General features: G+C 25.6%; 2 protein-coding genes across 2 annotated transcripts; both read right to left on the bottom strand.

Annotated features, from left to right (window-relative positions):
- Positions 1-244: 244 nt before the first annotated feature.
- Tmem43 (Transmembrane protein 43) lies at positions 245-2,601 on the bottom strand. The gene is made up of 5 exons (XM_011506893.1): positions 2,308-2,601; positions 2,024-2,224; positions 1,636-1,868; positions 935-1,441; positions 245-677 (listed from the first exon to the last, which is right to left on the bottom strand). The coding sequence occupies exons 1-5, from the start codon at positions 2,320-2,322 to the stop codon at positions 380-382; spliced, it is 1,254 nt and encodes a 417-aa protein (XP_011505195.1). The 5' UTR covers positions 2,323-2,601; the 3' UTR covers positions 245-379.
- Positions 2,602-4,722: 2,121 nt separating this feature from the next.
- LOC105368007 (uncharacterized) lies at positions 4,723-11,514 on the bottom strand. Its single transcript, XM_011506892.1, has 8 exons — positions 11,440-11,514; positions 9,453-9,693; positions 8,095-8,366; positions 7,183-7,617; positions 6,675-6,785; positions 6,145-6,482; positions 5,077-5,334; positions 4,723-4,779 (listed from the first exon to the last, which is right to left on the bottom strand). Exons 2-7 carry the CDS (start codon positions 9,559-9,561, stop codon positions 5,112-5,114), a joined length of 1,488 nt encoding a protein of 495 aa, XP_011505194.1. The 5' UTR covers positions 9,562-9,693; positions 11,440-11,514; the 3' UTR covers positions 4,723-4,779; positions 5,077-5,111.
- Positions 11,515-11,660: the final 146 nt, after the last annotated feature.

Below are 11,660 nucleotides of genomic sequence, written 5' to 3'. Positions count from 1 at the left end.
AGTCAACTAAAACTTATTACATTTATTTCTGCAATGCCTTCAATCTGTACAAATAAATTACTGTAAAGCATATTCAACTTTAACAACATTTAAAATCACTCGTTCTTGTAAAAAATTTTATAAGCAATTATAATCTGGTAAGTGTGATAATAAATTTGAATAAGTTAATAAATTACTATCCGCTTTTAATGTTAGGCATTACAAATTAACATGCATACAATTAAAATAAATAAATTATCTACGTAACTTAAAATATGTATTTACATTTTTACAACTATTTGCTAATGACTAATTTTAGATTGAACTTCCATAAAAATTTAGATTTTAATATTTATTGATATGAAAATGTTAAAATTTTAAAAATTGTAAAAAAAAATTCTTAGAGTCTTCTGTAATTATCTCTTTGTTGCTGTGCTGGTGTAGTGAATGACAATGCTAATCCAATTGTTGAATACATAAATGGAAAAATGGATGCTAATGCTAATACTAGACCAATAATTGGCCTATACCAGACCCAAGCAAATCCAATGACTAGAAGACTTGTTGACATTGATACTGACATTGTAAGGTATTCAATGTTTATTATTTCAGATAAAAAATTGGAGTTCTGAATGATGATCTTTAAAATGCTTGCTAAGCAAGTTGCAGATAAAAACATTACCAACCATCCCAATCCTCTAAAAAAAGAAATCATTGCTTTAGATTACTGTAATGTAGATACAAAATCAAATACATATTATAAAAATTTGTGCAAAATGCAATTCAACATTTATATCAATAACTAGCAATCTTACATCTGAAATTACATGCTATTAAAAATAAAATATTGTTAATACTTAAAAACTGATTAATGCATTTTGAGCCATTTATAAATTAAATTTATGCATTTAAGCTGGTTAATTTTAATTTTATTAATTAAATTTGAATAATTTACCTCATAGTCCAAGTACGCCAATAATTATCAACATGCTCAAGATGAAACATTTGATCAATAGAAACTGTATACTTTCTTTGCAGTAATATCTCTTCTCCTTGCATAGTTTTATATGGTTCGATAACTCCATTAACCAACTTTCCAATCACGGTATATGTATCGCCAGCTTTTCCAGCATAAGATAACTGCACTCTAACATCTCCTACTTTCGGATCCCATAAATCAGAACTATGATAATATAATCCAGAATGCATTTTAATATCTGGACGTTCTGGCCTTTCATCGCTTGTAATTTCAATAAAATCGTTAAATTTTTTCTTTAATTCCATTCCCAATGCAAAAATACCAATTTTAACTTCTTCGGATATTTGAATTACACTCTGTATAGATATTTCTGTAGGATTTTCATGGCCAAATGTTATATAAAAATTATCGGAATCAATTAATTTGTCTTTCCATTCAGTTGTGTAGTAATAATGTTTCTCTGGTTCTGTTGAGCCAACATAACTGATAAAATAGAAATAGAAAATTTTATGTTTACAAGAAATGTATGCAAATATGAAAAAATTTATATTTCAATTGTTTCATACTGAATTTCCAAATATTAAAAGTAATATATCAAATAAGTCCTGCATATTTTTATATATACCATCATTATTTTGGTTATTTAAATATATTATAAGTTCAAAACGCTAATATACCTTCGCTCTTCCTCTATTTCTATCCATTGATATATTTGTACTCTTCTTTTTAATTTTATACAACTAACCATGACTCCATAATCAGGCTCTGTCAATGGTTCTGCTACATTTAAAGTTCCAGATAAATACACTAAACGACCTTCCAACTCTGGTACAGACTTGAAAGTATTTTGAATCTCAGCAACATTATTTAACGCCTCTTGTAAAGAATATGCAATTTTAACAGCCTTACCCTATAAAGTGATAAATAATTTAATAAGAAAATATCTAAAATTGTACAAAAATTGAAAAATAATATCAACGTAGGTTGATAAAATTTAATGTTACAATCAGTGACATTTCAAAACTATATTTTAAAAGTTTCGACAAAATCTTTATGTGATTTTACCTCGTTCCACACAAACAGACATATTCCTACAATAAGTAATATTAGTCCAATAATTGTAGTCAACCAAGTTCTTTTAAACTGGTCTATTATTATTCTGCTAACAGAGTGAGTTTCCTGTCTTTGTCGATAATAACGATATTGATGGTTAGCATTAGAATTAAACATTGCTGGATCAGTATTATTTCTATGTCCATTATATTGCTATTGAATTCGAATATAGAGATAACTTTTAATAAATATAAATAGCTCATAAAAATAGCTCATGAGCCAAATTGTACACTTACGTTTGATCTATGCATCTTGTAAATACTATGTGAAAAATATAACCTATCAAAGACGTATCATTAGCTCCGTATTTACCAAATCATTATCTTCTTAATTACTATCATTATGTTGCTTTCTACAATTGTTAATCACGTCAATTACATTTTGTATTACATCTTATTTTAGTGAATCTTTCACAGTCGACAATGACATTGACAACCATTTTTATCCTCGAATACGAAAATTCTTACTACCTATGAGAAATCAAAGTGCAGTGTTAAATTTTTGAAAGTTGCCACTCTGATGTTCGCTAATGCTCGTGCATCTCTTATGCACCGCATCACTTCGGCAATCTCAATTTTGAATCTCCCAGCTGATTCATTCGCATTAATCTTACAGCTAAGAGCCGAATAATATTAACAGATGACTACAATAAGTAAATTTTCACCACCTAATTTTTTACATAAGTCGCTGGATTTTCTTGCAGCTTTTTCATATCGAACCTCTATCTTTAAAACTGAAAGAACTGAATAATAAATGCTAATAACTAACAATCTCTACAGCTATATCGTACTCTAATACTTTATTAACGCACTTCACGCATTCAGCTTAAATATTGCCAAGTTTAATAAAACATTGGACCCCCAAAGAAATTTTATGAAGTTATGTTAAGTCATTGATGTATGCTTTAACAAATTATTACACTTTAAGTTATTCTGATAATCAGTAACTTATTCTTATATGATAATCTTTTTCAAGAATTTTAATAAAAATTTCAAATTACTTTACTCTATGCAAGTATATTGTAATAGATACAATGACAAAACAAACAATGTTTATCTCCTTACTTTGTTTGTTTGTTTGTTTTTTTTTTTTTTTTTTTAGTATACAATTCTTCTCCTTGATCATTCAATTTTATAAGAACGATTTATATAAATTATTCAACTGTAAACATTTAATAGCAATAAACATTTACTGGATTGCATTGAATCGTATTTAGTTAATCATAGAAAAAGTCCATAATTAATTTATTTTATGTTTCGATGAAATCAATTCTTCTAATATTGTGTATAAAACTATGAACCAATGTAAATATTAAAATCTCCTAATTGTCTTTTAATTATAGTCTATGTAATAACACTCACAGTCCTAATTTAATTTTAATGTTTATTTTAAATATACAGTTAAAATTCGGGGAAAAAAAATACCAAATGTTCAACTCTACGTTTTGAAATGTAATATTGGAAAGTTTTTTCACTTACATTATATTTTCATAATTTTTGACATTAATATATTTTAAATACTGATTTCTATCAGCATTAAAATTACGAAACTTATATCATTATTTTGTGTAAACATATGAACACTTGCTAACAAATCATTTAGAATTGTTCTCATATTTTCAATTTTCTTACACTAGAAATATATCTCAAGTAAAATGAGAAATATAATATTTCTTTAAATTTTTTCATTCTTATCATATTTATAAACTATTATTTAGAAACTGAATTTGTCGACCATTTTTTCAAAAGTCTTCAGAGTTTTGTTAAATTTCTTAGTTAAATTTTTTAGTTAAATTTACTTAAATTTTAACAATATTTTAAAAATAATATTATCACTTTTTAGTCGATCTTTGTAATAAATTATTAATTTATAAAGTTAGATATTACACTAAAATTCCAATGTTCGCTATTTTACAAAACATTAATATTTTTAGATTTTATTTAAAACGCGATAAGTATTTCCATGTAGATAAAAAAAAACTTTATTTTAATTTAAAATATTTAATTATGAAAAATCTATCGATTATATTTACAAAAAACAATGTAGTGTCCTTGTAATAAAAAAAGTTTTAATAAAAATTAATGGTACCAATGGAACCTCTTCAATAGAGAATTGAAGTTTCGGACATTAGAATCTAATAATTTGAATGATATCTTTCAACTATATCTTAAAAAATTTAAAGATAAAGTATATTTCTCATTTTTCTTGAGATATATTTCTAGTGTAAGAAAATTAAGAATATAAAAGCAATTCTTATTATAATTAACGCTAAGTTTTGTAATTATAAAAAATTATAGACGAAAAATAATTTTATTGCTGTATTTGTAATTTTTTGTATTTGTTATTAATATTTCGACTAATAATAGAATATTATATATGAATATTCATTAGCAACAAAATATTCAATAGCTCAAATTTCTAAGAAAAATACTAAAACACATTAAATATTAAAACACATTTTACTTTTTTTTATGAGGACTTAAATTTTCGTATAAAAATATACTTCGTTTTGAACAAAAATATTTACATCGGAAAAATATATCATTAACAAATTTATATAAATAGTTAACAATTTGAACTTTTTTTCATTATAAATTTATAAATGTTCCATATAAACAAATTTTTTCCATAAAATGTTAGAAATGCAACAATGTACGAGTAAACATTCTATCTTGAGTTTAGTGGGTAATCAAATATTGTCGAAAAACCTAAAAAATAAAGATTATGATATTAAAAATTGAAAAAAAATTACCCATATTTTTCTTATTATTTTTAAATATTTATTTGTCTTTTATAATATGTAAGTGTAAATTCTAAATTTCAAAAATATACAAATATTAAAGTATTATTTTATTTTTAATACAAGAAATATTAAATAATTTTAATTTTAATACTTTAATACTTTTTCAAATATTAAATGTTATTGAAAATGAATTAAAAAAGAGGTGAAGGGGAATTTAAATGGGGGAAGTAGGAGTAGAAACTAGTAAATAACGTAAACTTACATAAATACGGACGTATATCAATCATTGTTAATGTTCTAAAATTGCTCCCTCCAGTCAATAAGATCTGGCATACAGGGTTCCTTATACCACGGATCATCCAATTCCCAGAGATCTGGATGTATACATTCTCTACCAGGTGGTGGACCCGTTGGTCGTGATGGCGATGGGCTCACTGGCGGTGGAGGGTAATTTTCCAAGTCAAAAAACTTCTCCAATTGATCGATATCTAATGGATTGTAGTTATAAACTTCTGCTCGACTAGAACATATTCATTAAAAAATATTTCATTATATATATTTAAAATAAACATCTAAATTCAAAAATTACTTTTATAAAATGATTGTAAGTTAAGATCAGATTTGCTAAAATAATCAAGTTGCTTATATAATGCAAATCCAAAGACGTTGTACGGATGAAAGTACTTGTTGTACGTACAAATAATGATTATATTTATTACGATCGCATAATCATTTATACCAGGTAGGTCAATTATTTAAAAATTTGAATATTATTAATGCTGACGAATACATCTAAGTTTATTAAATACGTAGTCAATAATTTCATTATTGTTTATTTATTAGCAAAAGGGACTAAACAAAATTCTTTGAAATTGAAAATCTTTTATTATAAACTTTTATTATAATCTTTTCTTTTCTAAATTAACAAAATATATTAATTTTATTCCGTTATGTCACAATTATTAGACCTTTTAAAGACTGAATTTTATTATAAAATTATATTTACATAATTTATTCTATGTATTATAATTTACTGTCACTTATTAATAGAACAAATATATTACCAGCACGTAATCACTCCAGGAAAGAAATTGATTATTAAAGAAATTATTAAAGAAATTGATAATTAAATTAAAATATAAAACTATTTGCTTCTGCCTGTATTAATTAAGTATCACTGGTAGAACATATGAACGAGTGCAAACTGTATATCATTGAATTTTTATTTTTTTTTTTTTTCATCAATTAATAACAATGTTTATCCAGTTGCATTAATTTAATTGAAAATCATTGATTTATCAGCACACGCGTACAATTTAATTTTGCTTACTTCGGCATTGCAGTGTATTGACCCGATGCTGTATAAAAATCGTTGTCGTCATCGTTTACTGTGGATATCATATTACACCCTTTTAAATAATCCGCTTCAATATCCTCTATAACTGGTTGACGTGAAACCGGCCTGAAATTTTCGTCGATCGTGCTTTCAGCTTTACGGCTCCTCATGTACTCACGAGCTGCTTCTACGACAGGATGATTTCGTTCATATTTAATCCGCAAGTATGGATCCTCAAGAGATGGACATTGAATGAGTCGCGGACTCGATGGATCCGATGTTTTTAATCGCGGTGGCGTAATTTCAGATATCCGTTCATTTGAAAAGTCATCCTATAAATAGTAACATTAAATGAGATAATATAAATTAATCTACCAACTAATAATATAACGATATAAGCAAATTAAGTAATTAAGGACAAATGGAATACAATTATATGTCCGTTTAATTTTGCACGGATTAAATTTTAGCCAGTCGCCAAAAAATAATTTATCAATTAATAATGCTCGTTAGATAAGACATACCTCTAAATTGATAGCATTTCCACTCACGTTCGCTACTGCCAAGACAAAATCACGTCTCGCTTGTTGAAGATCTTGTAGTTTCGAGTTAACGACTTCTGATTCTACAGCATCCTAGTTGAATTCGTGCGAGTAAACGATATATTCATTAATAAAATAATTTAGTTAAATATTTTATACGAATGCTGTGTTCACAGTCATATTATAAATATATTAAATTAATCATACGAGTGTTCAAAATTGTAATTGTAAGATATTAAAAAAATATAAAAAAAAAGATATTATAAATAAATCTTATAAAGTATTTTTAACAGAGCTTTGGAGAAAATAATTAGGTAATATTGTATACGCGATCACATTAAATAATATCGATATTATTTACTAATATGTAAATTATTAATTAAAAATTCGATGTCAGTTGCATAAAATCCCATATAAAATACTACTTAATTATCATTCTGCAATTTTTAACTATATTTTATTAGCTTAAAAATTGTCCGATTCATTATACTTGTTGATCTAGTGAATTATTAAGTGCTTGAACGCTCTTGATGGGCGTTTGACTGGATTGGCGCTGTGCTGGAGTCGATGGGACGAAGGAGGCGGAACCTTCTGGCTGTAGTATATTGACAATTGTCGTTCTATCGGCATTGATGGTTCCGGGTGGTATGATAAGATTGTCGACGGGACCATGCTGAAGTGGTTCTGCCTGGACGATATCTGCATTCATGGATTTAGCAAGATTACGAGTGCGTGGTGGTATTGATGGAGGATTTTTTGGTCCACGCGAAGCACAAGAGGATTGGTACAAGTGCTTTCGTGACGGAGTTGGCGTTGGAGCACACGAGAGTGCACAGGTACTCGAAGATACCATTGTCGGTTCAGAAACGTTAGTTATACACGATGATAATGCTTTACTTCTACCAAGACGAGATTGTCCTCGATTCTACGTAAGTAAACAAGTTTTTATGTACTAATTACTATGCTTAAAATTTTACTTCTTTACATACATAAAATAATCACTCCTTGTATGTTATAAAAATCGTATTTTATGGTATTTTATGATATGATATGAATGAGGTTGTGTTTTCTAAAAATGTCTTATAGAAAAAATAATGAAAATTCGAATTAATGAATTATTTTGTCAAAAGATCTAATTTATCTGTAAAAATATTTAACAAAGTAATAAATATGTATTTAAAAGAATATTGTTTTAATTATTAATTTAAACAAAGAGCCAAAAAATCCTATCTAGCCAAATAAAGATCATAAACTAAATATTCTTACGGAAGCTCTGTAAACGAAGTAAAAACATTATGACTATTACTTTTCCGATAAACGCGAGTGGTTACTTTGACCTCTCTGATAAATAGATCGATATCTATTGTATGTATATGATCATATCAGTGGTAGTTGACGCTACCTCGGCTGTGTTGGCTCGGTGTTCCCTGCCCGTGCAAGGATTGCCGCAAGTGGGTGTCATTATCCGTCGAGATTTACGCATAGTTGGAAGAATTGTCCGTTCCTGCTCTTTCCGTTCCAATTCGTCTTGAATCCTCTGTGTGTGCTTGAGCCGCTGGATCATTGCCTTCGTCATCTGTGGCTTCTTATAGTCAATTTTTTTGGGTAGAGCCGGGGGTGGTCCGCGTTTCGGAATTGTCGACTTCACCATGGACTTTAACGAGCGACCTACGGCTAGGAATAATCCGTGGTGTGTGTTGTAAGAAATAAGGCGAGACATTACGTATTGTTACTTCAAATTCATAATCAAACGGATAGTAAAAATAATGTAAAACATCAGTTTTAGGGCTACCTTCCGCGAAATGACGTGCATATTGTAAATTATTTCTTTAACAAAATTTTTCTAAACTTTCACAAAATTTCTTGTTTATATTGTTAGAAAATCACAACTACATTCGTGCATTTGAATTCGGAAATGACAAAAATTATTTGAATGCTAAAAATAGCACAACAAATTATTTACAGGTTTTTTTTTTATATATATACTCGAAGACTCGTAAATATAAATCTACATAATTGATAATTCAAAAATAATTAAAAATTGAAATATATAATTTTATTATAAATTTAAACATAAATTTTTCTATATAATAATTTAAAAATTTGCTAGTTGAATACACACGACTGTATCTTACACAATTAAATTAACAAAATTATTCGTATTAGAAGATGATAATAATGCTTTACGGCAAAACTTTATAACTACAAATTACATTTAAAGTAAAAATCATTTTAAGAAATTTAAAGAATTAATGTATGGTCATAATAATTATTATAATTTAATATGAAATAGAAATAAATCATGAAATATAGAAAAATAAATAATTTATTAATAATTTATAAATATATTGTTGGTATAAAATAATTTGAAGAGTAGGAAAATAATTTAAAATATATTTAAATATTAAAATTACATTGCCAATAACTATTATCAATAATTATATTTTTATATATATATCTACATTTACAAATGCAAATTTTTTAATGTTATAAAATATACAATCTAAAACACTCTTTTATATTAATTATTTAGTTTCAAAATAAAAATTATTAATTACATAATGGATAATTTTCAATAGCATAAGAGTGAATGTTAGGCTAATGATTATAACACTAGCGATTTCAAATTACTCGATTCTTAATCATTTTCAAAATGTTTAAATATTATTTCAAATGAATATATATCTTTAATATCTTGTCTTATTAATGGAAAGCGAAATCCTAAATTATTGTTTCTTTGCATTTCTAAGCAAAACATACAATGATTAGGCTGTTCAAATCCACTGTCGCACCCAAAATCTGACTGCATTGAATGAAACGTCATTCTCCCTTGCCGACATGATGTCATTGACCTTGGGTTACAACTCATCTCCGACTATATTTTCAAGATGATTTCCTTCGTATTTCTATTTTTCTTTGCGATTTGCAAGCTATTTCTTTTATTTGTAATGTATTTGTGCTCTCGTCAACTTCATTGCCGCGAGAAATACGCACTCCAACTCTGCAAATTATTTTTTATTTTTTTGCTTTGTGTATCTATCAATAAACTCTTGGTTCAGTAATTGTAAAGCATTTTTCTAATGCACTATGGTTTCGATTCCGCATAATTTTTACATTATTAATAATATTGTTATTGCCTCGTCATTTTATTATATTAACCAATTACTATCTTAAATTATTCAAAAAAAGCTTAGTAAATCAAAAATACGAGAATATAAAATTATAACTCAATATTTATTTTATTAATAAATTTTACAAAAAATATTTTTAAATTTTTATTTAAATTTAAATTGTAAGTTAAATATTTTATTCTATTTTTTTTTTTTTTTTTTTTTTTTTTTTTTTTTTTTTTTTGTAAACGATACCATAAGCAATCAAGATTAATTAAAGTTTATAAATTATATGAAAAAAGTATATAAAATGATGTTTATATTTCATCTATTAAAAGTTTTAACGAAGTTAACTGTATATTACAGAGAAACTTCTTCAATTGAAACCAAAAAGGTTTTGCAGAAAAGGAGGGGTTAAAGTAGTAAATATTCTTAAATAGTAAATTAAATATATTCATTTCATAATTAAATTTTATTTAATAAATTTATAATACAAAAGAGTTAGACGATCGATTAAACAAATTTAAATAAAAAAAAAAATAACTATTGTTAACTGCTTTCTTAAAAATGAAATTTTCTATTCAGCCTATATTTTTATGTTATATATTACTCGTATATAACTCAAACACGTATATAAAAATTCTGACAACGTTCACTTTATTAATTGAGGAGTGCTAAATAGGCAAATTTTATAATTTTTTTTTTTTCTAATACAATGGGAATAATTATTTAAATGAAAATATATTTAATGAAATTATAGTTTATAACGAAGCCATGATTATATTAGTTTTCCAATATATCCGTACATTAAGACATTGAAGAAATATTGAAAATAAATAGAAAATATAAACATTTAAATAAGAAAATATTATTTATATACTATTAGAACATTGTACATTAATTTTACAGAATTATTATAATCTATATAATAATCAATTTTACACGATTAAATTAACATATAATATAATAAACTTTTAATTAATTTTTCATAATTCTTATAATTATGCGCACATAATTACTCATTTATAATATATTAATATTGACTTTATATTATTATCAAAGGTAAGTGCTCGAATTTGTTACTTATTTATATACAATTTGTTTGAAAATGTTGCTTATTTATAAATATAATATTGAAGCTATTATACTTATTAAATTGTTTAATATTTTTCATCCCCATATAGAGTTTAAGAAATTATTTGTCAAATTGAATAATATTTTATTGTAATAGGTGTACAATTGTATTGACTATTCTATTTTAAACATTTCAATTACCTACAAAGTTAATCCCAATTAAAATCATTAAAAATAAATAAATTGCGTATTTCAACAAAATCAATTTTTTACTTGTATTTATTTTATATAAGAAATCTATGGATTTATATTAGTAGACATTGGGTATATAACATTGTTTACAAATATGAAAGCATTGTATGAAGTGTTTGTACAGTAAACAATGATGCTAACATAGGATAATATATCCAATTATATTTGGAATTGTATATTACAAATTTTAAAAGAAAACTGAAATATTTAAAGTTCATTTTATTACAATAAATAAGAAAGAAGTAAAAATTACATTTATTGATTTCGTATGAGTAGTATTTCGAAATAACATTTACTAACAAAGTACTTACAAGAATTTAGAATTTGTTGAATATTACAAGAATTTTGTATAGAATGGCCAAGGTTGGGATCGGGTGACAGTTTACATGTTGTTACATCGTTTGTTTTTATGATAAATTTCAAGTTAGATGACATTTTACTTTATTCCATTCATTTTTCATTATTAACTACGCATTTTATAAAAGAACATAAATAATTGTATTTTAGTCAATTCGCCCATTATATTATGAAT

This window comes from Ceratosolen solmsi, unplaced genomic scaffold, assembly GCF_000503995.2.
Source record: "Ceratosolen solmsi marchali unplaced genomic scaffold, CerSol_1.0 scaffold6, whole genome shotgun sequence".
NCBI lineage: Eukaryota > Metazoa > Arthropoda > Insecta > Hymenoptera > Agaonidae > Ceratosolen > Ceratosolen solmsi.
Note: the sequence above shows the minus strand (reverse complement) of the source record. Positions and strands in the feature narration are given on the sequence as shown.

What these genes read in the sequence shown, in the direction of transcription:
- Tmem43 (XM_011506893.1), bottom strand. An exon ending in GTCTGTTTGTGTGGAACGAG is followed by an intron (nt 1,869 to 2,023) that starts GTAAAATCACAT and finishes ATCACTTTATAG; the next exon opens with GGTAAGGCTGTTAAAATTGC. An exon ending in GAAATAGAGGAAGAGCGAAG is followed by an intron (nt 1,442 to 1,635) that starts GTATATTAGCGT and finishes CTATTTTATCAG; the next exon opens with TTATGTTGGCTCAACAGAAC.
- LOC105368007 (XM_011506892.1), bottom strand. Translation starts at nt 9,561, where the DNA reads ATGAGTTGTAACCCAAGGTCAATGACATCATGTCGGCAAGGGAGAATG. An exon ending in ACCGAGCCAACACAGCCGAG is followed by an intron (nt 7,618 to 8,094) that starts GTAGCGTCAACT and finishes TTACTTACGTAG; the next exon opens with AATCGAGGACAATCTCGTCT. An exon ending in ATAATTCACTAGATCAACAA is followed by an intron (nt 6,786 to 7,182) that starts GTATAATGAATC and finishes GAATTCAACTAG; the next exon opens with GATGCTGTAGAATCAGAAGT.